The 24,910-nt window shown below is 53.3% G+C and overlaps 2 protein-coding genes across 4 annotated transcripts in view; one reads left to right on the top strand and one right to left on the bottom strand.

Annotated features, from left to right (window-relative positions):
- Window positions 1–24,910, bottom strand: part of ELOVL1 (ELOVL fatty acid elongase 1) — a 72,188-nt gene that overhangs the window by 31,381 nt on the left and 15,897 nt on the right. The window lies entirely within an intron of this gene.
- Window positions 1–24,910, top strand: part of SZT2 (SZT2 subunit of KICSTOR complex) — a 46,120-nt gene that overhangs the window by 7,483 nt on the left and 13,727 nt on the right. The window contains exons 5-46 of one of the 3 annotated variants that reach the window (XM_084787079.1): window positions 1,948–2,079; window positions 2,838–2,979; window positions 3,372–3,478; window positions 7,389–7,599; window positions 7,802–7,972; window positions 8,315–8,549; window positions 8,734–8,863; window positions 9,623–9,765; window positions 9,944–10,096; window positions 10,226–10,340; window positions 10,534–10,751; window positions 10,832–11,047; window positions 11,365–11,443; window positions 11,628–11,722; window positions 11,971–12,139; window positions 12,277–12,391; window positions 12,488–12,601; window positions 12,818–12,988; window positions 13,133–13,227; window positions 13,449–13,572; window positions 13,654–13,818; window positions 13,907–14,111; window positions 14,539–14,654; window positions 14,778–15,024; window positions 15,821–15,962; window positions 16,132–16,224; window positions 16,348–16,426; window positions 16,528–16,821; window positions 16,976–17,117; window positions 17,229–17,336; window positions 17,422–17,485; window positions 17,658–17,843; window positions 18,167–18,334; window positions 18,410–18,497; window positions 18,602–18,673; window positions 18,861–19,062; window positions 20,405–20,504; window positions 21,645–21,774; window positions 23,344–23,496; window positions 23,577–23,679; window positions 23,769–23,874; window positions 23,959–24,070. In XM_084787079.1, coding sequence (XP_084643205.1) covers window positions 1,948–2,079; window positions 2,838–2,979; window positions 3,372–3,478; window positions 7,389–7,599; window positions 7,802–7,972; window positions 8,315–8,549; window positions 8,734–8,863; window positions 9,623–9,765; window positions 9,944–10,096; window positions 10,226–10,340; window positions 10,534–10,751; window positions 10,832–11,047; window positions 11,365–11,443; window positions 11,628–11,722; window positions 11,971–12,139; window positions 12,277–12,391; window positions 12,488–12,601; window positions 12,818–12,988; window positions 13,133–13,227; window positions 13,449–13,572; window positions 13,654–13,818; window positions 13,907–14,111; window positions 14,539–14,654; window positions 14,778–15,024; window positions 15,821–15,962; window positions 16,132–16,224; window positions 16,348–16,426; window positions 16,528–16,821; window positions 16,976–17,117; window positions 17,229–17,336; window positions 17,422–17,485; window positions 17,658–17,843; window positions 18,167–18,334; window positions 18,410–18,497; window positions 18,602–18,673; window positions 18,861–19,062; window positions 20,405–20,504; window positions 21,645–21,774; window positions 23,344–23,496; window positions 23,577–23,679; window positions 23,769–23,874; window positions 23,959–24,070 — 6,010 coding nt within the window. The other 2 variants (XM_084787080.1, XM_084787081.1) reach the window with 2 other exon arrangements.

Here is a 24,910-nt window from a genome sequence, read left to right as displayed (position 1 = left end):
AATCACTCAATACTATTCCCCCTGGTGAGCACTCACCCGCGCCGTGTCCAGGCCGAGTCCTAGGGGCACAGATAGTTACAAGCTTAGGAAGGGAGACAGATACCAAAGGAGATAATGCCAATCGAGTACGGTGAGGGCACTCACAGGTTCTGACATCGAAACTGTGAGAACACCAGTAGGCACCGTCCAATAAAACCCACCAGTGACAGGCACATGTAAACTGAGTCTTTCTTAAGACAGGACCTTGCTAAACAGACCTGGCTAGCCTGGCACTCTTATTTTCTGCCTCAGCTTTCCAAATGCTAAGCTTATATGCATGTGCCGTCATACCTAGCTCGCTTGTTTCTTTGTTAGTACTAAGAATTGAACTTAGGGCCTTGTGCATGCTGAACAAGTGGTGCACCCTTATGTTATATCCCCAGCTCTCTTTATTTTTTATTTTAAAAATATTTTTCTAAGACAGAGTTTCTCTGTGTAACCTTGGCTGTCCTGGACTCACTTCATAGACCAGGCTGGCCTCGAACTCACAGCAATCCACCTACCTCTGCCTCCCTAAGTGCTGGGATGAAAGGCATGCGCCACCACGCCTGGCTCTCCAGCTCTCTTTTTATACTTTGTTTGAGATAGTCTGACCAGATTGCCCATGTTGCCTTTGACCTATACCTTTGACCTTATGCCCTTTCTGCCTCAGTCTTCCAAAGGGCATTGTTAATGTTTTATAGAATTTCTTTGTAGTCTAGTAAGTGGGTTAATCCTCCCTTCTTCATCCAAAAGAAGAGGAAAACGCCAGGTATATTCCAAATACATGGCTCATGTCCTGTCTTTTTATAATATGAGCATTGTTTCATGTAAAAAAAAAAATAGGATTTTTAATGACAGCTTTCTTTTTTTGTGATTCTTTTCAATAAGTCCTCAGCTCAAGGTGGCCCAGTACTCAATATGTAGCCCAGGCTGGCCTCGAACTCTTGATCAGTTTGCCTTTGCCTTCCTGCTGGAATTATAGGTGTGCACCGCTGCTTCCAGCTATGAAAACTTGCTGTTTTATCCCGCTGTGTTTCAGTCCCCTGTGTCCTAAACAATAGCAGCACACTCTCGTATTCCTGTCCCTGACGTTTCTCCTTCTGTGTGCCACCCACAGGCCTGGAGGATGGTCACCCCTCATGCCTTCCCCAGTCCAGAACAGGGAGCAAAGAAGCAGAAGTAGTTGTCTGCAGGAGGGCGGGGAAGGGGGAGGCCAGAAGGGACCCTGAGCCACCACAGGACTGTAGGCCCATGTGCAGCAGACACTCACCCATGGCTGCAGTAGGAGGAGAGGGCCCACAGAGCCTTGAGGAAGAAAACACGAGAGCACAGGCGCCTGTACACAGGTAGCAGCTTCCAGGGTGATTGTCAGAGGCGCGGAGGGTCGCCCATCCTCTAGGTCAGTTGTGAATGCTTAATGGCTGACCTACTGCTCCCCAAAGAGGAGTGGGAGCTATCTGCTCAGGGGGAAGGGAAGGAGAGTGTCTTCACTGGGGAGATGGGACTTTTGACTTCAAGCAGAGAAAGGGTCCAGAGTAGCTTGTATATGAAGTATGTTTAGAGGCTTTTCTAGCCAGGGGAGTAGAGGTTTACACATAGCATTCCACAGTCCAATGTGGAAGATGCTAGAAGATCCCATCGCTGCCTTAAAGGAAGGGGTGTGGGGTGAGAAGCCCAGGGTGGAGGACTAGAAACACAGGGACATTGTGACCCTAGACTAAGATGAGGAGTGACCTGAAGCTCCTGAGCAGGATTGCAGTGCCCCTGGGTTTGGGGCAGCAGCAGACTCTCTGAGAAGGTGGGGACTGGATGTGGAGTCAGACTCGGGGTTCCTGTTGGGTGAGAAGTGGGGAGTCCCTGTGCAGACTCGAGATGTGATGTCCCGTGCTCTGCTTGCCCCACCTCATCCTTCCCTGTGCTTCTCAGGTTCTGGTGCAAGGCTGCCTTTTGGACCCTTCGCAGCGGGAGGCCTTCCTGCAACAGGTGTATGAGCAGCTCTGCCTCTTTGAGGATAAGGTGGCCGCTATGCTGCAACAGCAGTATGAGCCCCAGGGCCAGGTACGTGGGAAGAGAGAGGGCAGAAGGCAGAGGTTAAAGGGCAGCCGTCAGCCCACTAGAGAGGAGAGAGAGAACAGGAAAGGGAAAGAGCAAGGGGCAAAGTGAACCAAGGACAGCGTGCTAGTGAACAGTCAAGACAGGCGCACAGCTTCATGCCAGGAGAAAGCGGGAAGGCCATTTGTCTGAGGGGTGCTTGTTTTGTCTCCACTCCTGGATCTGAGAGTGAGCATGGGCCGCTTTGATCTCTTTAGCATTTTGCACAACCAGGATAAAGCTGTTTAGTTTGCTGGAGTGTTCCGCCTTGTTATTTTGGAGAGTGTCAAAGTGGCTGTGCAAATACTATGTGGTGACTACTTATGAAGTCCTTCAGAGCAGCGATGGGGATGTAGGAAGGGGCCTGCCTTGGCAAAGGTGGAGAGACTGCCTCGGCACAGTCTGACACTGCATCTCCTGCTTTGCTCCCTTCCCATCTGACGCTCAGCATCTCAGCACGTTGCTGGGCGTGAGCACATAGCAGAACTCACCTGGGAAGTTGGCAGCCACACATGTCTGGCCTGGGTATACCAGGCTCCGAGTTGCAGTTTGAGGGCTGAGTGTAGACTCGGTGGCAGACCGTGTATGTACCCAGCACATGAGGGACCCTAGGTGCAGTCTCCTGAGCCAAGCAAGAGAGGCAGACAGAGGGAACTCTGACTTTGCTGTAGATGAGACAGCATTGCTCTCTGTCTCATTCCTTCTTTTCTGCAATTTTGGGCCAGGCAGAAGACCAGTCCCCAGAATCAGGGGAGTCCTCAGGCCGGAAGGTGGGAGTCTCCATGGTGACAGCTGATCTTGGGCTGGTCAGTATGATTCGTCAGGGCATCTTGGCACTGCAGCTACTGCCCTCAAATTCTAGTGCAGGTCAGTAGAAGATACATTGGTATAAATGGGGAAATGGGTTCAGAAAGGGTAGGGGGTATTTAGCAAAGACTGAGGCTTCCCCAGGACTAATGGGCCTCAGGAAAGAGATTGTGTTTCTTGTTTGCAAACTGCAAGTCCTTCCTGATGCATGTTCCCAGTGTCTCGGCCCCAGTCGCCCTCAGAGCCCCCAATGGGAAGGACATCACCTAGGAAAGCTGGGCTAGGAGCACCTAGGGAGGGAGAGGCGGGGGAGGAGAGAAGGCAGTTGCAGGGAGTTTGTAAACTGTGCTAGTGGGCAGGCACGGCGGTCTTGGGGCACTGTGGGTTGGGCCTCCCTGTGACTTTGGTATTGCCATGGTCACCAGGGCCATCTACCTTATTTCCTGCCTCAGGAATCATCGTGATCACGGATGGGGTAACCAGTGTCCCTGATGTTGCTGTGTGTGAGACACTCCTGAACCAGCTGCGCAGTGGCACTGTGGCTTGTTCCTTTGTGCAGGTGAGGGCTCCCCAGGAAGGAGCAGTGGGAAATGAGGAATCTCACAATGTCAGGAATGGCTGGTTGCTTTCTTACAGGCGAGATTTCCCAAGTGAAGATGGTGACATGGTTTCCTGGGGAGAAGGTGCCAGGTGTAGAGCAGGGTAGGTGACAGTGGTGGGAGAGGACTCGCGTTGTTGTCGCTTTTCCTCAGGATTTGTCCCCTTTTCTTAGCATGTTGTGGGGGAAAGAATGGAAACTTTGCCATCTGAGTCAGTTCTAATCCCATCTGCCCCCAACCTCGTTACTGCTTTAGTTGCAAGGGTCAGAAAACCTAGCTCAGTCCAGCTTAACCAACGTAGGAAGGAAGGCTTGTTCAGGACACTGCCACTGCTTTGCACGGATGGACTGCAGGGCAGGGAGCAAGAGCTTTGGGAAGCAAGGCCTGAGGGTAGGCAAGACCAGGGCGTCAAGACCTGAGTCTAAGCGCAATCACTGAGTGATGAAGGTTTGTGGAAGGGAAGTTGGGCTTATGCTTTATAGGGAAGTTTTTACTGCTTGGCCGAGTAAAGGCAAGATGACAAATTGAGGTTCCTGTGGTTCCATCCTGCAGAGCTGTGTCGTAAGTCGCCTTTAGAGTTAAGCTTGTGCTTCTTAGCTCCGTGACACGGACTTTCTCTAAGTGGGATTCATCTGTCAAAGGAGATAGCAGGCATCCTACAGTGGGCGAGATGATGCGTTTGAAGTGCATGGGTGTGCATCCCTGGCTAGTAATTGGCTGTTCTTCCTGGTGGTTGGCAGTTGGATCCACAGATCTTTATACTCAGGAAGTGGCAGTAATCTAGAGGTAGACATTTTAGATTTATCAGGCTACACACACTGAGAAGAGGGGAGGGTCTGGGAAGAGCCCCAGGAAACACCAGCAAGCGATGGAGGCCGCTGGTCTGCAGCATGCAGTGTCAGGAGCCGAGGTTTGCAAGGAAGGAGCAGTTAACTTAGTGAGAACAGCAGGCTGAGTACTTGAGGACTGAAAAGCGCCCTTTAGGCTTGTTGGCTAGGAAGTCACATGGAAGTGTTTTAGAGCCACTCAGTGAAGAGGTGGTGCAGGAAATGTGCACTGCAGGGGGCACAGAAGAGAAAGCAGTGAAGGCAGATGTTGACACAAGAAGTCGGCTGAGGCCAGGCGTGCTCGCTCGCTCTCTCTCTCTCTCTCTCTCTCTCTCTCTCTCTCTCTCTCTCTCTCTCTCACACACACACACACACACACACACACACACACACACACACACACACGCCTTTAATCCCTTGGGAGGCAGAGGCAGTCAGATGGCTGTGAGTTCAAGGCCAGCCTTGGCTACAATGAGGGTTCCAGGACAGCCAAGGCTGTACAGAGAATCCATGTCTCGGGAGGGGGGAGGGGAGGGGAATCAGCTAAAGTGAGAAACAGGAGTGAATAGTAGCCAGAAAGAAGTAAAAGGTAAAAGAAAGCTTTTTTTTTTTTTAGTTTGGTTTAGTTTGCTGGTTAAGGTAGACACTTAGGCATGGTTCTTTTAATTTATTTAATTGGCTATATTCATTGCATAGTGATAGGTTTCATAGACATCGTCACACAAGTAGATATTTCCTATGCCGTGGCCACATTTATTCCTATACCCTCACCTTTCTCCCACCTCTCACTTGTCCTCTGTACTCCAGGGTCACTTCTCCTTGATGTTATTAAAGATATGCAAATGCTTTTATTTATCTGATTAAATCTGGGATCCACAAATTTGTCTTTCGGAGTCTGGCTTGTATCTCACTTAACGTGATCCCCTTCACGTCTGCGTCCTTCCACAGGCAGCGTAATTCACTGCCTGGGTGAGGCTCCACTGTAGACAAGAGAGATGGCTCAGTGCTCAGGCGCCCAGCTTCAATTCCTTGAAGCCACAGGGCAGCTCACCAGGGTCCTTTAGCTCCAGTTCAAGGGGATCTGACACCCTCACACAGACATACACATAGGCAAAATACCAGTGCACAGTTAAAAAACAAACAAACAGACCATGGTGGCACACACCTCTAATCCCAGCACTCTGGAGGCAGGGGCAGGTGGATTTCTGTGAGTTCGAGGCCAGCCTGGTCTACAAAGCTAGTTCAGGACATCCATCTCAAAAAACCAAAACCAAACAAACAAAAAACTCCCTTGTGTATATAGACCACATTTTCTTTATTCATCTTTTGTTGGACATCTAGGCTGATTGTCTAACTTGGCTTTTGTGAATATGGCTGTCGTAAACGTAGGATATGTAAGTGTCTCTATGGCATGTTGGCTTAGAGTCCTTTGGGCACATATCCAGGAGCTGTCTAGTTGGGTCGTATGGAAGTTAGTCTTCTGAGGATGCACCGTACTGATTTGCCTAGTGGCTAGATTAATTTACATCCCTGTCAGCAGTGTGAAAAGGTCTGCTTCTTCCAGCATCCCTACTAGCATTTGAGGTTTTCTTTATGATAGGCATTCTAACTGGGAGATGGTATCTCTGTGTGGTTTTAATTTCCTTTTTTGTTAGGGGAAAAAAAAAACTAAACTAAACAAAAACTAGAAAAATGGCCTGATAGTGTGGGATCCTAAACTGACAGGAAAGCATTGGCTCCAGAAACAGATGGGGCAGTTCTTTTTGAACAAGCCTCGTTCTTTCTCTGAGACTGAAACTTAGAAAGTAAAGTTCTGCCAAAGGTTTCTGATTCCTCTCAGAAGTGGAAGGTGACACCTAAGGAGGCAGGGCAGCCCTGGGAACGTGCTCTGAGGTTGGGTGGGGGTTGTGTTTTGGTGTGGAGCAGCCTGCTGGTTCCCTTCATTAGCCACCGATGGAGACATTGTGACCCTGCTTGGGGTTTTGAGACAGGAACAGAAGAAATGAAAGGGCCAGATATTTGACAGTGATGTTTTCAGGGTTGCTTGATTGGACGGTCCAGGTTGGGTTGGGAACTGAGAGTCAGGATGATGCAGACAGACTTAGAGACAGCAGAGGCCAGAGGCCTGGCAGAGCACCTCAGTGAGGCCTGGCAGAGCACCCTAGTGAGGTCCCAGCACAGCAGGGAGAGCTGGAAGGAAGCTAAAGGGAGATTGGACTGTGGGGTGTGGCGATCTGGAATTGCAAAGATGAATTCACTCCAAGTGAAGCCAAGGGCCAGGGTAGAGCCAGCTGCAGGTGTGTGACTAGAGGAGCGGCTCAGGAACCAACCACTCAGTTCCTAACTCCTTTAGGAAGTTAAGTGAATCGTGTTGAGCAGGCCTGGGAACATTTTCTGCAGAGGTCAGGCAGTAAGTATGTGAGCTTTCCAGGCCCTTAGTGTCACAGCTTTGCTGGGGTAGTCTGAAAGCAGCCATACACCAAATGCAAAGTGAATAGGTGTGGCTGCCCCACAAAACCTCACTGACAAAAAATGGATATGGACTGATTGGCCTATAGATCAGAAGTGGTTTGATCTACAGCCTTGGTGTTGGTATTATAGTACAAAAGCTTACTTTCAGTGCAGGCTCTCAGGCCCCACACCAGACATACACTGCAACTAAATCCCCAAGGTGTTTTTGTTTGTTTGTTTGTTTGTTTGTTTTTAATGCACCTCAAAGTTTAAGAAACACTTTGTTAGACATATAATGACAAGAAGCCAGTGGAACAGTTAGCAAAATCTGTAGAGAAGGGAAAAGGGTGTCTTTGACCTGGAGAAGGAGGTCAGAGGTGGTGTAGCCAGCGGGCATGGGTTTTAGATAGGAAGGCTAAAGGATAGGTACAGGTAGTGGTCTGTCCTGGGAGCACTGTGGCCACTTCCCCTCAGTGCTTGGGAATGTGGGAACAATAGTTCCCTCTCCTGTTCTTCCTGGTCCTCCGGTGGAATAGGGCCTTCACTTGCCCGCCCTCTCTCTCTCCCCCTTTCCCCACCTCTCTCTCTCCAGGTGGGAGGAGTTTACTCTTACGATTGTAGTTTTGGCCATGTGCCCAATGTGGAATTGATGAAGTTCATTGCCATGGCGACATTTGGTTCCTACCTGTCCACTTGTCCTGAGCCTGAGCCAGGCAACCTGGGTCTGACTGTCTACCACCGGGCGTTTCTGCTCTACTCCTTCCTGCGCAGTGGGGAAGCCCTGAATCCCGAATACTACTGTGGTAAGAGGCAGGCCCTATAGGTGGGGGAAGGGTGGATATAGGATGGCCTTGGAGATGGCATGGCCTTGGCTTTGGGAGGACTGGTAGCCTAACTGGCTTCTCTGGTACTTCCTCTCATAGTGATTTCAGCTTAGCCCCTCCCCCGTATCCATCAGCTGACAGATCACCACTTTCTCCTTCTCCATCCTCATGGGTCCTCCAGGCTCTCAGCACCGATTGTTTAATGAGCACCTGGTCTCGGCAAGCAGCAACCCTGCCCTGGCCTTGCGCAGAAAGAAGCACACTGAGAAAGAGGTGCCAGCCGACCTGGTCAGCACTGTGTCTGTCCGCCTGCGAGAGGGCTACAGTGTCCGAGAAGTTACGCTAGCCAAAGGTGAGCGTCACTAGACCCCACTGCAGTGTCACAGGTTGCTGGTAGCTTATGTGTGTGCAGACCTACCAGATAAACGGGGGACCCCGGCTTACAACACATTTAAAAGTGTCCCTGTAAGAGGCTCTACCTGTCATTTAAGACAAGTGGACTTTGGGATGCTTTCAGACTCCTCCTGCAAGCTTCTCTCTACATTGGTTGGTAGGCTGTGGGTCTGAAATGTCCGGAACTGTGTTTGGCACTCTGGCCAGGCTCGAGTTCCACGATGTAGGTGAGGCTCTGAGTAGGGCTCAGGCCTGGCGTCTTGCTTCTTCTAACCTCACTTGCCCTCCTGCTCTCCTGAAGGAGGGTCCCAGTTGGAGGTGAAGCTGGTCCTGCTGTGGAAACACAATATGCGCATTGAGTATGTGGCTGTGGCCCCCTGGCCCCTAGAGCCCGAGGGCCCTCGAATGACACGGGTAGAAGTGACGATGGAAGGCGGCTATGACATTTTACATGATGTGTCCTGTGCGCTAAGACAGCCTATTCGCTCACTGTATCGCACTCACGTCATCCGCCGTTTCTGGAACACACTACAGAGGTAAGTAAGATCACCACTTGATGAGCAACACCCCATTTGTGCAGAGGGACAGGTTCGTGAGTCTGGGAGCTGGGGGGAGTGACCCAGCACGCCAGGCTCCTGTCTGGGGTTCCTTGTACTCCTGAGTTCCCTCCAGCTGCCCCCAGCAGTGCGCTATAGCTGAAGCTTGGCCCTTGTTCCACAGCATTAACCAGACAGATCAGATGCTTGCCCACCTGCAGTCCTTCTCCTCAGTGCCGGAGCACTTCACACTCCCGGACAGCACCAAGAGTGGAGTGCCGCTCTTCTACATCCCTCCTGGCTCCACCACCCCGGTGAGTGGTCCTGAAGCTGCAGCCCTTCCGTGCTTTCCTAGAGTGGAGGCCAAGGCCAGCACTGTCCTCTCTCAAGTCTGAGGCACCCAAACCAGCTTCAGCCTTGAACCCATCCCTTCCTCCTGCATCCTAAGGCCTGGGAAAACTATTAATAGAAAAAGACGCCACCCAAGCAGACCACTTAACAGATGACAATTTGTAGGCTGCCTGAGTGATGGTACCTAGCAGGCTGCCATTGTTTGCAGGCTGCCTGGGTAATGGTATCTAGTAGGCTGTCTGGGTGATGGTACCTAGCAGGTTGTCTGGGTGATGGTACCTGGCAGGCTGCCATTGCTCCTGCCCATCATTGCCATAGGGCCTCCCCCTTCTACCCACGCCCTGTTTCCAGCCACCACCAGCCATGTGGACTGGATACTTCTGAAGACCATAACTTCAGAGTTCTGTGCTCCTTTCACCTAGTCTACAACTGATAACCTGGTACAGTGTGAGCACATGGCCCGTGGAAGTGTGCAGTGCCTCATCATTAGATCTCGCCAGCGCCCAGCCACTTTCCTTTAAAGTCAGTATAAGCCGGGCAGCTTCCGTCCCGACTCAGTCATCCAAGCATATCCTTCATGCTGAAAAACCAGATTTTGCCTTTATCCCAGGCTGGCCTGTGTCCCCCTGGACACAGGCTGACCCCCCTGGAACTGAGTCTGCCATGGCTGTTTGCGACCTCTCCACAAACGTTTACAGAGGGCTGGCCTTTTCCGCCCCCAGGTGCTCTCCCTTCAGCACAGTGGTTCCGACTCGTCCCATGCCCAGTTTGCTGCCTACTGGAAGCCAGTGCTGTCCATGGATGCTAATTCATGGCAGAGATGGCTGCACATGCATCGCCTGGTGCTAATCCTGGAGCATGACACGTGGGTACCCTCAGGCCCAGGGCCATGGCGCTGATGGAGGAACAGGCTGGGGAGCGGGGCTAAGGGGAAAAGCGCCAACCATAGCTGAGCTTGTGGTCAGCTCCCATGACCTCGGGGTCCAGAAGCGACTGGGGCTAGCAGGTCTGATCTCGCTCTCGGTCTCCCTCCCTGTCCGCAGGCCACTCCCTAAGCACCTGCACACCCCAGGCAGCAACGGGCGCTACAGCACCATCCAGTGCAGGATCTCACACTCCTCCCTGACGTCTCTGCTCCGAGACTGGAGCAGCTTTGTGCTGGTCGAAGGCTATTCCTACGTCAAGCTGCTCTCCAGGTGGGCAGAGTGTTCATCAGCTCTCCACACCTCAGCCCTGTCTCTCCCTCTAGCCCTAGACCTCATCCCTGTTGCTGAAGCCCATTTGTTTTCGGCCCAGGACTGCTCACTCAGTTCATTTCTCCTCAGTGCCCCAGACCAGCCCCCATCCTCCTTCTACATGGTCCGCATCATTTCCAAGACCCCGTGCATGGTTCTTCGCCTAGGCTTTCCAATTGGCACGGCAGCCCAGGCCCGGCATAAGGTAAGCTAGGCACTGACTGACTGACTGACTGACTGACTGACTGAGGAATTGTGAGGTGTAGCCTCCTGGCTCAGTAAGAAGAGGCACCCCCAGAGGACCATGAGAGGGAGAGTTCTCTCCTTGACAGTAAATCCCTCCTCTTAGCCCTGGAGGAGTTGGGAGTGAGGAAGCCTAACTACACTTCCCCCCACAGATTGTGTCAGGCCTGCAGGAAGAGATCCTGCGCCTTCGTTTCCCTCACCGGGTGCAAAGTAAGGAGCCGACACCCAAAGTGAAACGAAAAGGGTTAGGGGGCGTTGGTGGGAGCAACTCTCCCTCCAAGTCGCCTCCCACGCTGGGAGCGCAGCAGGCCTTGTCTGACCGGCCCTGCCTTGTGGTTCTTCATAAGCCACTGGACAAGCTCCTCATCAGGTTGGTGTAGAGGATGGGGAGGAGGCCTCGGTACATGAGAGAAGGCTAGAAATCAACTGGGGGGCCGCCCCATTTCCCAGGTATGAGAAGCTGCCCCTGGACTACAGGGCGCCCTTCTTGCTGACACTGGAGCCCCCAGGACCACTGCCCCTGGTGTCTGGCCGCTCTGCCTCATCTAGCCTCGCATCGCTGTCACGCTACCTGTACCACCAGCGCTGGCTGTGGAGTGTCCCGTCAGGCCTGGCCCCAACACTGCCACTCAGCGCCATCGCCCAGCTCCTCTCTGTTCTCACTGAGTACGTCTCCAGGCCTGCAGGGCAGCTAGGGCAGGGAGAGGACAAGTGTAGGCTCGGGGTTTGGACAGTGGCCTAAGCCAAACCCTCCCGTCTCCAAGCACCATTGTCAAGTCAGGCCACGCTGTCACCCTCCCACTCCGTACTCCCCCCCCCCCCCACTTAGACCTGATACACTCCAGGGAACTGCTAATTTGCTCGAGCTCGCCTCCAGTGGACTAGGTTGTGTGATGGCGTCTGGGAGGTGGGCAGTCGGTGCACTGAGCTACATTTCTCTGTCCTCATCCTTCTGGTTCTGTTGTGTCTTTTCGGGGCTTCAGGGTCCGGCTCTCTGAAGGATTCCACTTTGCCTGTAGCGGGGAAGGAATCATCAACATGGTTTTGGAGCTTCCCGTTCAGGTGTGTCCTTCCCTCTAGAAACGACCCCGGGACCGCGGAGCCTTGGGGCACTTGCCTCTCCACTGGGTGGTGACTGCCAGAAACTGCCTCACCCGATCAAGGGACCAAGGCCTCAGACCAGAGTGAGAAGCAGCCTGGCCGCTTCCCGGCCCGGGTTTTGCCAGGTTCTCCCATTTGTCCACAGAATGAAGCGCTGGGGCAGGCTGCAGCTGAGGAGAAGCACACGTGTGTGGTCCAGTACATCCTCTTCCCCCCACACTCCACCAACACCAAAGACAGGTGAGGCTGTGGCCTCCGGGAGCCACCTCTGCAGGGTCACCTCCCTCAGGGTCACCTAGATGTCTGGCTGCCATAGTCTACTGTGACCTCTGTCCCAAACCAGAGCAGGGGGCTGCTGGTTAGATGATCCGTGTTGAGTGGTTCTGGTCTGCACGGCTCACATGGCTGTCTGTGGTGCCTGCCGTCTCATCCTCCCTGCCACAGCTGTCACTGGACTTCTTCCAGGCTTAGAACCCTTTCTCTTCTAGCTTCTCAACAGATGATGACAATGATGTGGAGGTGGAGGCCCTAGAGGGGGATTCGGAGCTCAATCTGGTCACAGAGGTGTGGGTGGAGCCTCAGTATGGACGAGTGGGGCCTGGCCCTGAAAGCTGGAAACACTTGCAGGATTTGACCTACTCTCAGATCCCTCAAGCTGTGAGTGACCCCAGAGCTGTACCCTGCCTCCTACCAGATTTATCCCTTGCTCGCAGACTGTAGCCTGTGCACTCCCTTGAGCCCAGAGGTGGCACCTGGGATAGATCGACTCCTGTCATCTGGTATTTCTCCCCTAGCTCCATCCCCGGGATGCTGCCTGCATAGGCTCGCTGCTGACCTTTGAATACCTGATACAGCTGTGCCAGAGCAAGGAGTGGGGTCCTCTGCCGCCAGAGCCACGGCTCTCAGAGGGTCAGTGGAGAAGGTGTTGCAGGGTAGGAAGATGGGGGAAGCAGCCACAGGCAGGTAGTCTGGGTCTCACCGTGTTCTGTTCTTTCCTCCTCCTAGGACTGGACCAAGGAGGAGACGCCTGTGTCCATGAGATCCCTTTCCATTTTGACCTACTAGGATTGTTGCCACAGTGCCAGCAGCTGCAGATGTTTTTCCTCCTGCTCTCCAGAGGTGGGTATACTTGGAAGCCACTTACCCTCACCTAAGGGGCCAGCAGACCTGGGCATCTCAGAAGATAGAGAGCAGGTCAGCCAGCACTGTGAGTGAGTGAGTGAGGGACAGGGCAGTTAGAAACTGAGGCTGAAGGAAGGGCTTTGCTGCTCGGGGTGGAGCCGGGGGCCCTGGGCAGCAGCAGACTTGTTGCTGAGCAGAGTGTGTGTCGGGCAGAGCCAGAGGGTGTGCCTCTCGCCGAGGGGCCCTGTCCCACCAACGACATGGTGCTGTGCCTGCTGCACAGCTGCCTGGGGCAGGAGCTAAGTGACCGAGAGATCCCACTGACCCCCGCTGAGCAGGCTGCCTTCCTGAGTGAGGTCCTACGGAGAAGCCGCCGGGAGCCAGGTGAGCTCCACACTGCTTTCCTGATCCTATACTTCAGCCCTGCCCTGCCCTACCCCAGGGTGGTTTCCATCTTTGTGGTCTGCCTCCTTCCCCACCCTGCCTCTGCTGGTCCTGCTCTATTCCGCCATCTCTACCCCATTATAGGTCCAGAAGGTGCTCTAGTGGGAGGCCACGTGGTCCCAAAGGATCAGGCAGACAGCAGCACCCAGGCCGCTGGAGACTCCACCCTTCCTTCCCTGGTCAGCACTCCCGCTTTCCCCTGAGCGCTTACCATACTTGCATCCTCCCTCAGCACACACCCCTGCCCAGGTTCCCGTCGCCCTTGGCACAGTCTGTCACTTCCCTTTGCTCTTAACGCTTCATGCTTAGCCGAAGAGGATCGCGGTCAGGGTGGAAGAAGGGGACGAGACTCGGAATGTTTCCTTGCAGATTGCTCTTATTTTCTGTTTGTCTCCTACAGAGTGTAGGTATTGCTGGGATCCCCAGGCCTTCCGTGTCTGCCCAGCCCCCTCAGTGGCACTGCTATGCAAGGCTCCTAAACCCCCAGCATGTGTTTCTGACTTTTCTGCCAGCGACCTTCTCAGGTACCAGTAGCTGACCTCTCCCTCAAGCTCCCTCCTCAGCCCTCAGAGAGCCCTGATAGGTGCCCCTCCTCTCCTCTTCAGATGTCCAGCATCTGACTGCTTATGGCCTGGAGGGTTCCTTTCAAGAAGAAACAAAACCTAAGTTTGGGGATTGGAGTGGAGTTGTCAGCCTGAAAGACCTGGGAGAAACAGGGACTAAGGCTACAAAGTCCCAAGTGCCCATCCTCAGTGTGACCCTTGTTAGTGGTAAGGCTGCTGCCTGAAGCTGTTTAAGCACAGGGTGGGCTTGGGAAACCACTAGACAGGGTGAAGACATGAGCACCTTTCCTCACAGACAGTACCCAGGATCCTGGAGAGCCAAGCCCACCCTCCTGCCGAGACGTACCAGCCAACAGTGGGCGCCAGGCTCCCCACACAGAGGGTGCAGACGGGCCCCGGGCCCGGTGCCCTGTCTATGTCTACAGCTGTTCCCTGGAAGCACTGAGGGAACAAATGGTTGGCTTGCAGCCTCCTCAAGCACCACGAGATCTCATATTCCGGTGAGTGTGCTCCATTTTGACTCTTAGCTTCTCCCAGCCAATGCTTGGGTGCACATTCAGGTGAGGATAGACAGGTTGGTCAGTCAGGAACTCAGCTTCCTAGCTGTGTCCTTCAGAAAACCATCAGACACCCCTAATCATCAATGCATCTGTTAAGAGTCCAAACAGCCAGCCGGGCAGTGGTGGCACACACCTTTAATCCCATCACTCAGGAGGCAGAAGCAGGTGAATCGCTATGAGTTCGAGGCCATCCTGGTCTACAAAGTGAGTCCAGGGCAGCCAAGGCTACACAGACAAACCCTGTTTCGAAAAAACAAAAAAAAAAAAAAAGAAAAGTCCAGACAGCGCTCTGTATCGTGAGCTGCTGATAAGGCAAAAGTATCACTCAGGGGAGTGTGCCAAGCTCTGTGTTTCCTCACATACCTAGGACCCAGTACCTGGACCACCCCTCCTCATCTTCGGCGTGGATGGAGCCCAGGAACAAAGAGGCAGCCACGCACTGTGCCTTGCTGCAGGAGCATGCACAGCGGTGCTATGTCCGTGGTGAGCAGGGATATCATTCGAGGAAGGAATGTGGCTCTGAGGTGTAACTACAGGGGTTATAAGCTTGGGGATGGGGCGGACAATCACTGTGCTGACCCCCATGGCCCATTCCACTTTCATTAGGGCTGTTCCGAAGCTTGCAGCAAGCACAGAGCGTGACCTGCCAGGATCTGCTGACAGCCGTGGATGCCTGTGAGGAGCTACTGCAGGAAGTAGACATCACCTCTTTTCTGCTTGCACTGTGTGGCCATACTCTGGGTCTGCCTCACGCACCCCCAAGCCCTGGTCCTCTCAGTCCAGGCCCCTTCAGCAGTAGCATCGAAGAAGGACCAGAACCCCGGGAACGAGCTATCCTAGTTTCTGAGTCCAGGTTAGGATTGTTCTTGAAAGTTGTTGAGCAGGGTTAAAGGAGACAACACGGACCAAGTCCCTACAAGCACGGCCTTCCAGTCCTGAGAAGTGCACCCCAGAAGCCGTGGTGCCTTGTCACTGGCTTCTGTCCCAGTGCAGCTGCTTTGTCCGCTTGGCTTTGACAGCAGTCTCTGTCCTCTCCTGATTGAGTATGTTCTGATGAGCTGAGTTAGGGCTAGTCCATTCCCAGGAGCGGAAGCAGAAATTCTCCTCATGTCTTCCATATTAATCGTAGTTCTCTCCCTCACTACTGTGAGTGTGTCAGTCCAGCTCAACGCTGTGTCCACTGCTGAGTCCCCACAGTGGGCCTCCGCCGGTCCTGAATGGGGGCTAGAGGGAAGGACAAAGGCAGGAAGGCAAACGCTCTGCTAGCTTCTACAGTGTGTTGCTGTTGAGGGAACAACATCTTGAACAATGAGGGTGCCGAGGACTCCACCCCAGTGACTGCTCTGGAGCCCCAGGTCCCCCACTTTCCATGCCCCTCTCCAAGTGAGCACACTTTCCTCCAACAAGCTTTGTTTCCTGTCCAGTTCTCCTTTTATGCTGAGTGATGCCACCTTCCATCTAGTGATGCGAGTCAGAAAGGGGGCCACTCTTACTCTAAGACACGTGGAGGTTAGAGCCCAAAGGGGCAGAAGGGGTTGCTCCCCTCACCACCTCCCACCTTGTCCAAAGACCTGTAGAGAAAGGCAGGTGTGTGCTCCTCTAGGCCTTGGTGGTCGTTAACGTTGCTGTGCTCCTTCCACCATCCCCAGTGTAGAGACGGAGGACCTGAGTGAGCCCGAGTTTCAGAGCGCCCGTGTCTCTGGGAATCCAGATCCTGGTCCGGAGATTTCTCTCACAGATGTCTGCCAGCTCAAAGGAGAGGCGCATGATGCGCTTCAGGGCCTCATCCAGGTGGGGACTTGGAAGAGAGCAGAAGCAGCAGAGCCCTGCTAATGCCGCCCCGCGGGTCTTCCCTGGGCTCAGGATGGTCACGTCCTGGCCTAGTGAAGGCAGTAGCGTCCTTTAAGGGGCAGCTGCCATCACAGCCTTCTTCTTAACCCACCCCTCCCACCCCCCGCAGGAGAAGTTCCTGGAGATCAGTCGTCTCCACTTCCGCACAGTGCCCTCCAACCCCCACTACTTCTTCTATTGCCCTCCATCCGGTAGGCGAGAGGTGAGAAGCTTCTTCCTCCCCTTCCTCATGCCCCAACCCAGAGCCCCAGAGGAACCTCTTAGCCTGGTGAATCCTTTTGAATCTCGCATCCCCAATGCCTGCATGTCCTCTCCCCTCCCCCAGGATGAGGGACCCCGAGACACCATAGACAGAAAAATCAGTGACCTGGAGTTTTCAGAGGCTGAGCTCGTGGGAGAGGAAGGTGTGTGAGCAAGTGGGTAAAGGTGGGATGGCTGTTTCAACCAGGATCCAATGGTCCCTACTGCTGCCCTCTCCTGTCAACCACATGTCTTGTGCCTCCAGGGGACACATCTGCCTGCTGTGTGGTCACTGAAAGTGACCCAGAGCTGGAGGTGGAATACCGTGAGAGCCGAGAACCAGACCTAGGACCTGCTGGGCTGGACTCCGCATCACTGTCAGATGCAGACACTGTGAACCCCGATGAAGACTCCTTCAGTATCTTAGGGGGTGACTCACCCAGCGGGCCTGACAGCCTCATGCATGACCTGCCACCCCTCTTCCTACATCTCACATGCTCTGTGCGGCTCCGTGGCCAGCACAGCTCAGTGCCTGTGTACAGCCTGCCCACCTGCCTGGGTGAGTTTGGGGGAGCTAAAAAGGAAGGCCAAAGTTCCCCCGTATGGCTTGTTTGCCTGTCTGCCCTTGGGGACAGAGGAGACTTGGTATATCAATTAGAACTTGGGAAACTATACTTTTCCCAGGAACCCCTAATTTTACCTCTCTCATACAGGCCAAGTGCTTTCTAGTCTGGAGGGACCCCCAGTTGGAGGCCGAGTCCCCCGGAGGGACCTCAGTATCACTCTTGATGTCTTTGTGTTGACCTTGCCCCTGGAAGTAGACTTACCCCCAGCCTCAGCCCCTCAGCACCACAGGTATGGCAGCAAGCGTGACAGGTTCTAGGGTTTGGGGGAGCAAGGAGACCTTGGATGACCCTAGGACAGTAATACCTCCTGAACTTTGACTTTTGCTCCCATCCTGTTTAGGTCGACATCCGAGAGCAGTGCATCATTCCCACGGTCCCCAGGGCAGCCATCATCTTTAAGGTCAGATGACGGCCTAGGACCCCCACTACCACCCCCAGAAGAAGAGAGGTACATCCTTATCTCCCTCTCAGTCTCTCACTGCCCCTCAGCTTCATCCCTGGGAAACTAGTTTAAAAACCTTTCTTCCGCTTAGGCATCCGGGACTGTCCAACTTGGCCACACCCCACAGGCTGGCTATTGAGAGCACTATGAACGAGGTGAGCCTTCTCTCCTTCCGTGTAGGCGGCAGCCCCCGAGTGCTGTAACTGACACCCGCTCAGTCAGGTACAGGAGATGGTCGAGGCAGGCCGACCGTCTTTTGGTGTCTTGTGGTTTGGGTTGAGGGGATGCCCCAATAAGCAAGGGCTTGCACCCACACTCTGCCTGTAGATCCGCTGGCTGTTAGAGGATGAGATGGTAGGGGCACTCCGCAGAGGGGGCATGCCCCAGAGCCCTGCCCTGCACCGAGCAGCTGCCCACATCCACAGCTCGTCAGGACGCTCTACCTGTCTCCGCCAAACCCCTCCTCTGAGTTTTGTGTTTGGCCCAGAGCGCTCCCTCACACAATTCAAGGAGGTAAGTTGCCCTCAGAACACTCCCTGGTTCCCTGGGGGTCCATCCTTCCTCAAACCCCAGGAAAGTCCACTCTTCATCTGAGTCTGTAGACATCTCTCTCCTCTCTGTCCTGCCACATCATCTGCTCCTCCCCCGTTGTCCTGACAACCTGAGGCTGTGGGCAGTAGCCAGCTTCCCACCTTGTTGTCCGGCCTGCTGAAGTTTGGCAAGTCACTCAGCCTTTTCTTCCCTCAGCAGTAGTAGTGTTCCCATCTGCTTCTGTGGGGAGTTGAAGTGTCAAGTGAGAGAACCTACCTAACCCACGATCTTGTCTCCTTCCCTAGGAATTCCGACGCCTCCACCTCCCTGGCCATGTTCTCCTTGAGGACCCTCACAGTGGCTTCTTCTTTGTGGCAGCTGGCCAACAACTTGATGGGCTCCATGGGGAGGCCCGCTCAGCAGCCTGGGCGTGGCACAGCCATGAAGACAGGGCTGAAGATGCTGAAGGGGAGGTAAGTCTGACCTGGGGACCAAGAGGTGTGGCAGCTGTCACATGCCAAACCCCAGTTCTGATTTCTGTTCCTCAGGCCCTGACAGCCAGCCCCCAAGTTCCTGGCTCCCTAGAGGATTCTGAAGGCAACCCCCTCATCAGCCTGCCCAGCTTGTCACACGGAGGTAAGAGAAAATGGGCAGCATAGCTGTCTCTCCCAGCTTTCATTTCTACTGCCAGACCAAACGCAGGATCCAGAGACACACTAGGCATTCTCTTCTCTATACAGGAAGTCAGTCTGGGCCTAGCCGAGGGCTAAGCCTCATGTCCAGTCAAGGCAGTGTGGACTCAGACCACCTTGGTAAGCTCTGGGTCGGGGTGGGACCCCATGTTACCGGCAGCTGGGCTTAAGGCTGCATAGGGAAAGGTCTAGGTAGGGGGACCAGAGCGGGCCTGCTTAAGGGAGACTGTCAAGCCTGATGAACTCAAGATTCAGGTGACTGAGGCTCAGCTAAGGATGGGGTTAAATGTCCGCACATTTGGCACAGGTTATGATGGTGGCAGCAGTGGCTCAGACAGTGAGGGTCCCAGTGAGGCCCTTGTCGAGAAAGCCCCCTTCACACTGCGGACTCCACCTGGAGCAGCGCCTGCACAGCCTTCACTGTCCGGCCTTCCTGGGCCCTCCCTGCCTGATTTCTGGCTCATCGTCAGGATACTGCAGGATCGTGTGGAGGTGTATGCACATGCCCGGTATGAAGGAGCCACGGCCTGCAGCCCGTGCTCTCAGCTTCTTGTGCGTCCTCGCACAGCACCTCTCCCCAGGGTTACTGACGGGACCTAAGGCCTATGTTGTACGTAGCCCAGGTCACCAGTGCTACAGGAGAAACCCTGTCCCAGAGAGAGGGAAGCTTGAATGCTTTGGTAGCAGTCTTCTAAGGCCCAGGACTCCTCCTGATCTCTTCTAGGAAAAGCACATCACTCTTTATCTTTGTTTTTGTTTTATTTTTTTGATGGGCTGGCCAGGAACTCATTACGTAGACCTGGTTTCAAATCCGTGGCGATCCTCCTGCCTCTGCCTCATGAGTGCTGGGAATAAGGGCATATGTCACCATGCCCAGCACTCTTGACTTTCTTAGCGGGGTTGAAAAGCCGATGCAGATTATGACTTCAACCTGAGCCTTAAGGGCATCAAGTTCATAAAAGCTCTGGAGGCTGATATTTAAAAAGTAAGTGTGCTGGCTGATATTTAACAAGTGCATATAACATTAGGTGCCTGTCTAGTGTGTGCAGGGTCAGCTCATCGAATCTACATAAGTTCTATATGGCATTGCCCTAATAGTGTGGGTGAAGAAACTCAGTGCAGGGAATTAAATATTTTCCCAAACCAGAGCCAGGACTCACAGCTAGGCATCTGTTCTCAGAGGTGGCACAAGAATAGGCCAACATCTTGACCAAGCTTTGAAAATACACAAGGGCAGCCGGGCGGTGGTGGCGCACGCCTTTAATCCTAGCGCTCGGGAGACAGAGGCAGGCGGATCGCTGTGAGTTTGAGGCCAGCCTGGTCTACAAAGTTAGTCCAGGACAGGCAAGGCTACACAGAGAAACCTTGTCTCGAAAAACAAAACAAAACAAAAAAATACACAAGGGCAGCCGGGCGTAGTGGTGCACTCTTTTAATCCCTGCACTTGGGAGGCAGAGGCAGGCAGATCGCTGTGAGTTTGAGGCCAGCCGGGTCTACAAAGTGAGTCCAGGACAGCTAGGGCTACACAGAGAAACCCTGTCTTTCAAAAAAAAAGAAGGAGGAGGAGAAGAAGAAGAAAAGAAAATACACAAGGGCCATACTGCATGATGGGAGCCCCGGTGTAGTGTCATGAGGGAGCTGGCAAAGCAAGCATGAAGCCTAGGCCTCCAAAACTGCTGAAAATGTCTGTTTCCCCTTTCCTATGAAATTCACTACCTTTGCACATTTTTACCTCCTTTATCTACTTTCCTTTTGTGCCCTGTCCCCAGCTCCATAACTTTACCCCCAACTTAGGACCCCTACAACTGCCTCCCACTGCGGTTCTCTGTAATGTCCATCCTTCCTGCCTAGGAACCTGATGAGGGAGGATGGCGGGCCCGGCTCTGAGTGTCGCCACCTGCAGCAGCTCCTGGTGCGGCGAGTTGGAGAGATCTGCAGAGAGGTCAACCAGGTGAGTCAAGCAGGGACAGAGGGCAGGCCCAGGTGCTGAGGCAGAGAGGAAGAGGAAGGAGAGTCTAGGGACAGACCCCTTAAAGTCTAGTGGTCTATATCAGATTTACAGTGCCAGGGGCCTTTTCTTTGACACCCCAGTTCTGGAAAGCGGTTACTCCCCACTTCCCCACCTACAGACTGGAGGGCTCTCATTCCCTCCCGGTGACTCTTGAAGTGTTTCCTGTCCTTACACAAGATGTCAGTGAGATCCAGACCCAGGCACCCTGACTCTTGCTTGTGTAGAAAAGACCAGATAGACATTGAACAACTGACGTACAAGGAAGATTTCGGTGTCAGCCGTGGAGAGTTCTGCAGCGGAAAGCAGAGGCTGCTAGCACAGCACCTGACAGGGCTCTGACCCTGGGGTAGCTGGGAAGACTTCTTGGATGGAGCAGTTTTAAGTTGTGAACTGAAGGGCACTGACCAGATTCTGATGAGGAACAGAGATTTGCCGGGTTTGCTGTCAGAGCCCTGAGCTCTGTTAAATAGGTTGCTGTCTCTCGTTACTAATGCTCTGGTTGCTGGCATCCTTCCTCGATGACGGTAGATTTTTTTGTTTTGTTTTGAATGGTTCTTACTTGGTTTGGTTTGGTTTTTTCACTTTTAGAAATTCAGAATTGTACTTCTGACTCCCTAGGCTACCTGTCCCCTCGCCCCACCACCATGGCCCTTTGTTTTTCGTGTCGATGTTTTTCATGTTGACTTCCCCACTCCAGTCCAAACAACCTGGACCACCTCCTTCTCCATGCAGACTGAACAGTGTCTGAAACCATGGGCTCTGTGTCCCCTTGACAAGAAACCTGTTCCTTCGCTTTCACATCACAGTACCTAGAAGTAACCTTTACATGCTACCAACATAGGATGTGATCCAGGTTATAGCGTGCGAGGCTGATGCAGTGTTACAGCAGACTGTCTTCGGCTGTCTCATCATCCTCAGTACATCCGTGTCCTTTTGGTTTCGATACAGTGGTCCAGGCCAGGCTCCTGATATTCTCTTTGACTTTGGACCTCAGTGATAGTGATCATTCTCTGTGGCCTCTCATCAGCCCTGACCATCACCCGCTTACTAGGAAACATTTTGGTTTTCTCCTTCTCCTAGCGACTGCTCCTTCAGGACCTTCATGACAGTCATGTGTGTAACTCCCTTCTGGTGGCCGAGAGTGAAGAAGATCTGTGGCGCACCGAGACGCCTTTCCACTCCCGTCAGCGGGTACCCCTGCCCAGTGATGGTACGATCATAGCCAGCAGCCTCCGTCACAAAGCCTGTCCTTTTATCCATTCCTTGTGAGAGAAGCATTTGGCTACTGCCCGCGCCTCATTGACTTAACGGAAAGCAGTTTCAGTGGTGAGACGGATGAGGACAGAGTGAAGAGAGGTAGCTGGGGCAGAGAGCAGCTGCTCTTTGAAGTGAGTCGGCGGAGAGAGCGGATGTAGTGACTAAAGGAAGGTAGAGGAAGGAGAGCCCTTCAAAAGAAGGTGCAAGCTGAGCATGCTTCTGCTCGGTAGAGGCAGCCAGTGAGGGAGGCGAGGATGAAGACTGGAGAAGCAATGCTTAGCTCTAGGCTGTGACCCGGCTGCCTAAAGCTTGCCTTTGCCTGGCCTTTCCTTGCCTTGACACCCATAATGTTGGTATTAACCCAGCAGGGGAACAGACAGGTGAGGAGTGTTAGGGGTTGAGAAGTTGGCAGCCAGTTCACACAGGGAGGAGCCAGAGGGGAGGAGCCTGAGACACTATAGCAAAGTTGGTCTTCTGACTATCCCTCCACACAGGCAGACACTGGCCTCTCTGGAACTGCTGGGGTTTCTGGTCATGGGAAAGAAACAGACTAATCTAATGGGGTAATAGTAACTGAAGCCTCAGCCCTTGGCTCCCTTCTCCTGCACCCATGACTGCTCAGCCAGTGCCAGAAGAAAGCCCAGTAGGATCCTCTGTGCTGCTCCCTTCTGGTTCAAGTGTAAAACCAGGGACTCCTTGTTTTCACTAGTCTCAACCCTTTTTACCATTGTTAGAGGAGTGTTGCTCTCAACTCATCCTGGGATGTTTCCCTGTAGAAAAGAAGAAACCCCATAATTAGCAGCCTGCTGTGGTTCTGAAGGTAGTTTCTGCGCATTGAGAGTGAGCCGGGACAAGCAGGCACTGCCACATCAGGACTTGCAGCAGCCTGGACGTGTGGCCGCTCAGAGCCTAGGCACGGCTCATCCTCTGTTAGTCTGTACAGTCTGTACATTCTCTCTGAAGCCCTTAAGAGTAGCTTCTCTTAGGCAGACACCGGTATGTTGCTGACCGCGCCTTCAGCCTTCAGAAGGTTCACTGGGAACTTTCTCCTTCAGTGGGAAACATGACAAGGATCAAACAGGGCACTGGACTGTGCCCATAGCCCTTAATTGCTACTACAGCTGCATTTGGGACAGCTCCCCCACTCTGCAGCTAGTGTGCACAGGCGTCCATAGCCACTTTCTTTTCATTTCCTACTGCTACAGCTTTGGTGAAGAGAGTAGCTCACAGGGCGTCTGGCATGTGTTATGATAAGCCAGACCCCTTGACATCGTCTTTAGGATTGCCCTTCTTGATATCTCTCCTTAACTCCTTCAGAGTCTCCTTAAGACCTTCCCAAAAGCCTCGGTACCATAACTGGCCTCCCGAGAATGTGCCCGTGCCTAGCCCATCCATGCTACCCAGTGTGCTCATCTTCCCTTAAGACATCGTCAGGCACGGCTGATGAATCAGGAGTAAGAAGTCTGGGGTAAGGAGGCAGAGGTCCTGATACTCTGTTTGTCACTGTGCTGCCCCTCTGCAGATTACGCTGCTGATGAGAGCTGTGGTCCCCGAGGATACCTCGCAGCCACCATGCAATTTGTCCCAGGCCATTTCTCCTGTGATGTCGTATGGGGAACTGTGATCCGAGTCCATTCGCGCCTCAAGATGGGACCCAGCATGGGGGTCTCTCGGGGTATGTGGTTGGCATGAGAGGGCAGGTGGGAGTGGGAGGTCTAGAAAAATACATTTTCTCACCTCGTGTTACTTCTCCAGCAATTCAGGCCCTCCGCTCTGTGCTCAATGCCTTCTCTGTGGTGAACCGGAAAAACATGTTTGTTTACCAAGAGCGAGCAACAAAGGCCGTGTACTACCTTCGGTAGGTGGACCCCAAGAAGCCAGCTTAAAGCTTGAGTCAGGGATGGCGTTGGAGGAGACACATCCAAAGACCTTGCCTTTCTTTTCTAGGCTTCTAGAGACATCCTGCAGTGAGCGACCGTGGGAAGGGGACACTCTGCCCCCATCCCTGGCTCTGTCCCGAAGCCAAGAACCCATCTGCCCTGAGGATGCTGTGGCATGTATCACCTCTCCACCTCCTGTTGCACCACGCATCCTCACGCTCCTTGGAGCTAGAGCCTGACCACTGTTGTCCCTGTAGGGTCCTCGTTCTCCCCTGGACATGGCTTCCAGCCGCAGTTCAGATGCTGTTCGCCCTGTGGGCCAAGTGGACAGACATATCCAGCTGCTGGTACATGGCGTAGGACAGGCAGGTAAGGTTCTGAGAGGTCTTTCTCTTGCAGCCGTCTGGTCTGCTCTGGGCTTGCTGTGCTCTGGGTTTGGCTTGAGCAGGAGGGGCGTGAGACATGACAGCCTGATGGAGGCGTAGTGTGGGAAGAGGAGCCAGACGGTTGCGGCATAGCTGCTGGGCCCACTGAGGCTAGGTGAAGCTGGTGGGGCTAACTGAGCCGGAGGCACCTGGGTTATGTTGGCCAGATCTCAGGCTAAAGCTACGACACATCGTCCTAGTTTCCTTCTGCTGTGATAAAACACTAACCGAAATCAACTTAGGAGAGAGTCTATCAAACCTGACATGTTACCTCACCAGTGGAGGGCTGGGCAGGAGCTCAACAGACACCTTGGAGGAGCCTGGCGCTGGCTCCCTTAGGGCTCCTGCATAACTAGCATCCTTAGACAGCCTGAGACCACCTGCCCAGGGAATGGTGCTGCCCAGTGTCCTGGGGTCTGCTATATCATTACTAATTGATATAATAATATAGTAGATCAAGACACACTCCCACAAATATGCGCACAAACCACTCTGACCTGGGCAGTCCCTCACTTGAAACTCCATTCTCCGATGACACAAGGCTCTGCCAAGCTAATTAGGACACATAGCTTCTCTTTAATAGCTATAACCCAACTCTGAGATTGGTGATATTAAAGTTACCTATTTTTTGCTTTTGATAAAGACTGAGATGTTAGGTAAAATTCATGTGTCCAAAATCATGTTACCTGGCCTGACAAAACCAGAACTCTGTGCTGGTTCCCTTTCCAGTGGCTTCTTAGCTAGCTAGATGCAGTCCCATTGTTGTAGTCAGGGGCTCAAGGCC

This window comes from Acomys minous (genome assembly GCF_964271855.1).
Source record: "Acomys minous genome assembly, chromosome: 6".
Lineage (NCBI taxonomy): Eukaryota > Metazoa > Chordata > Mammalia > Rodentia > Muridae > Acomys > Acomys minous.
The sequence above is the reverse complement of the archived record's forward strand: the minus strand, read 5'-3'. Positions and strand labels throughout refer to the sequence as shown.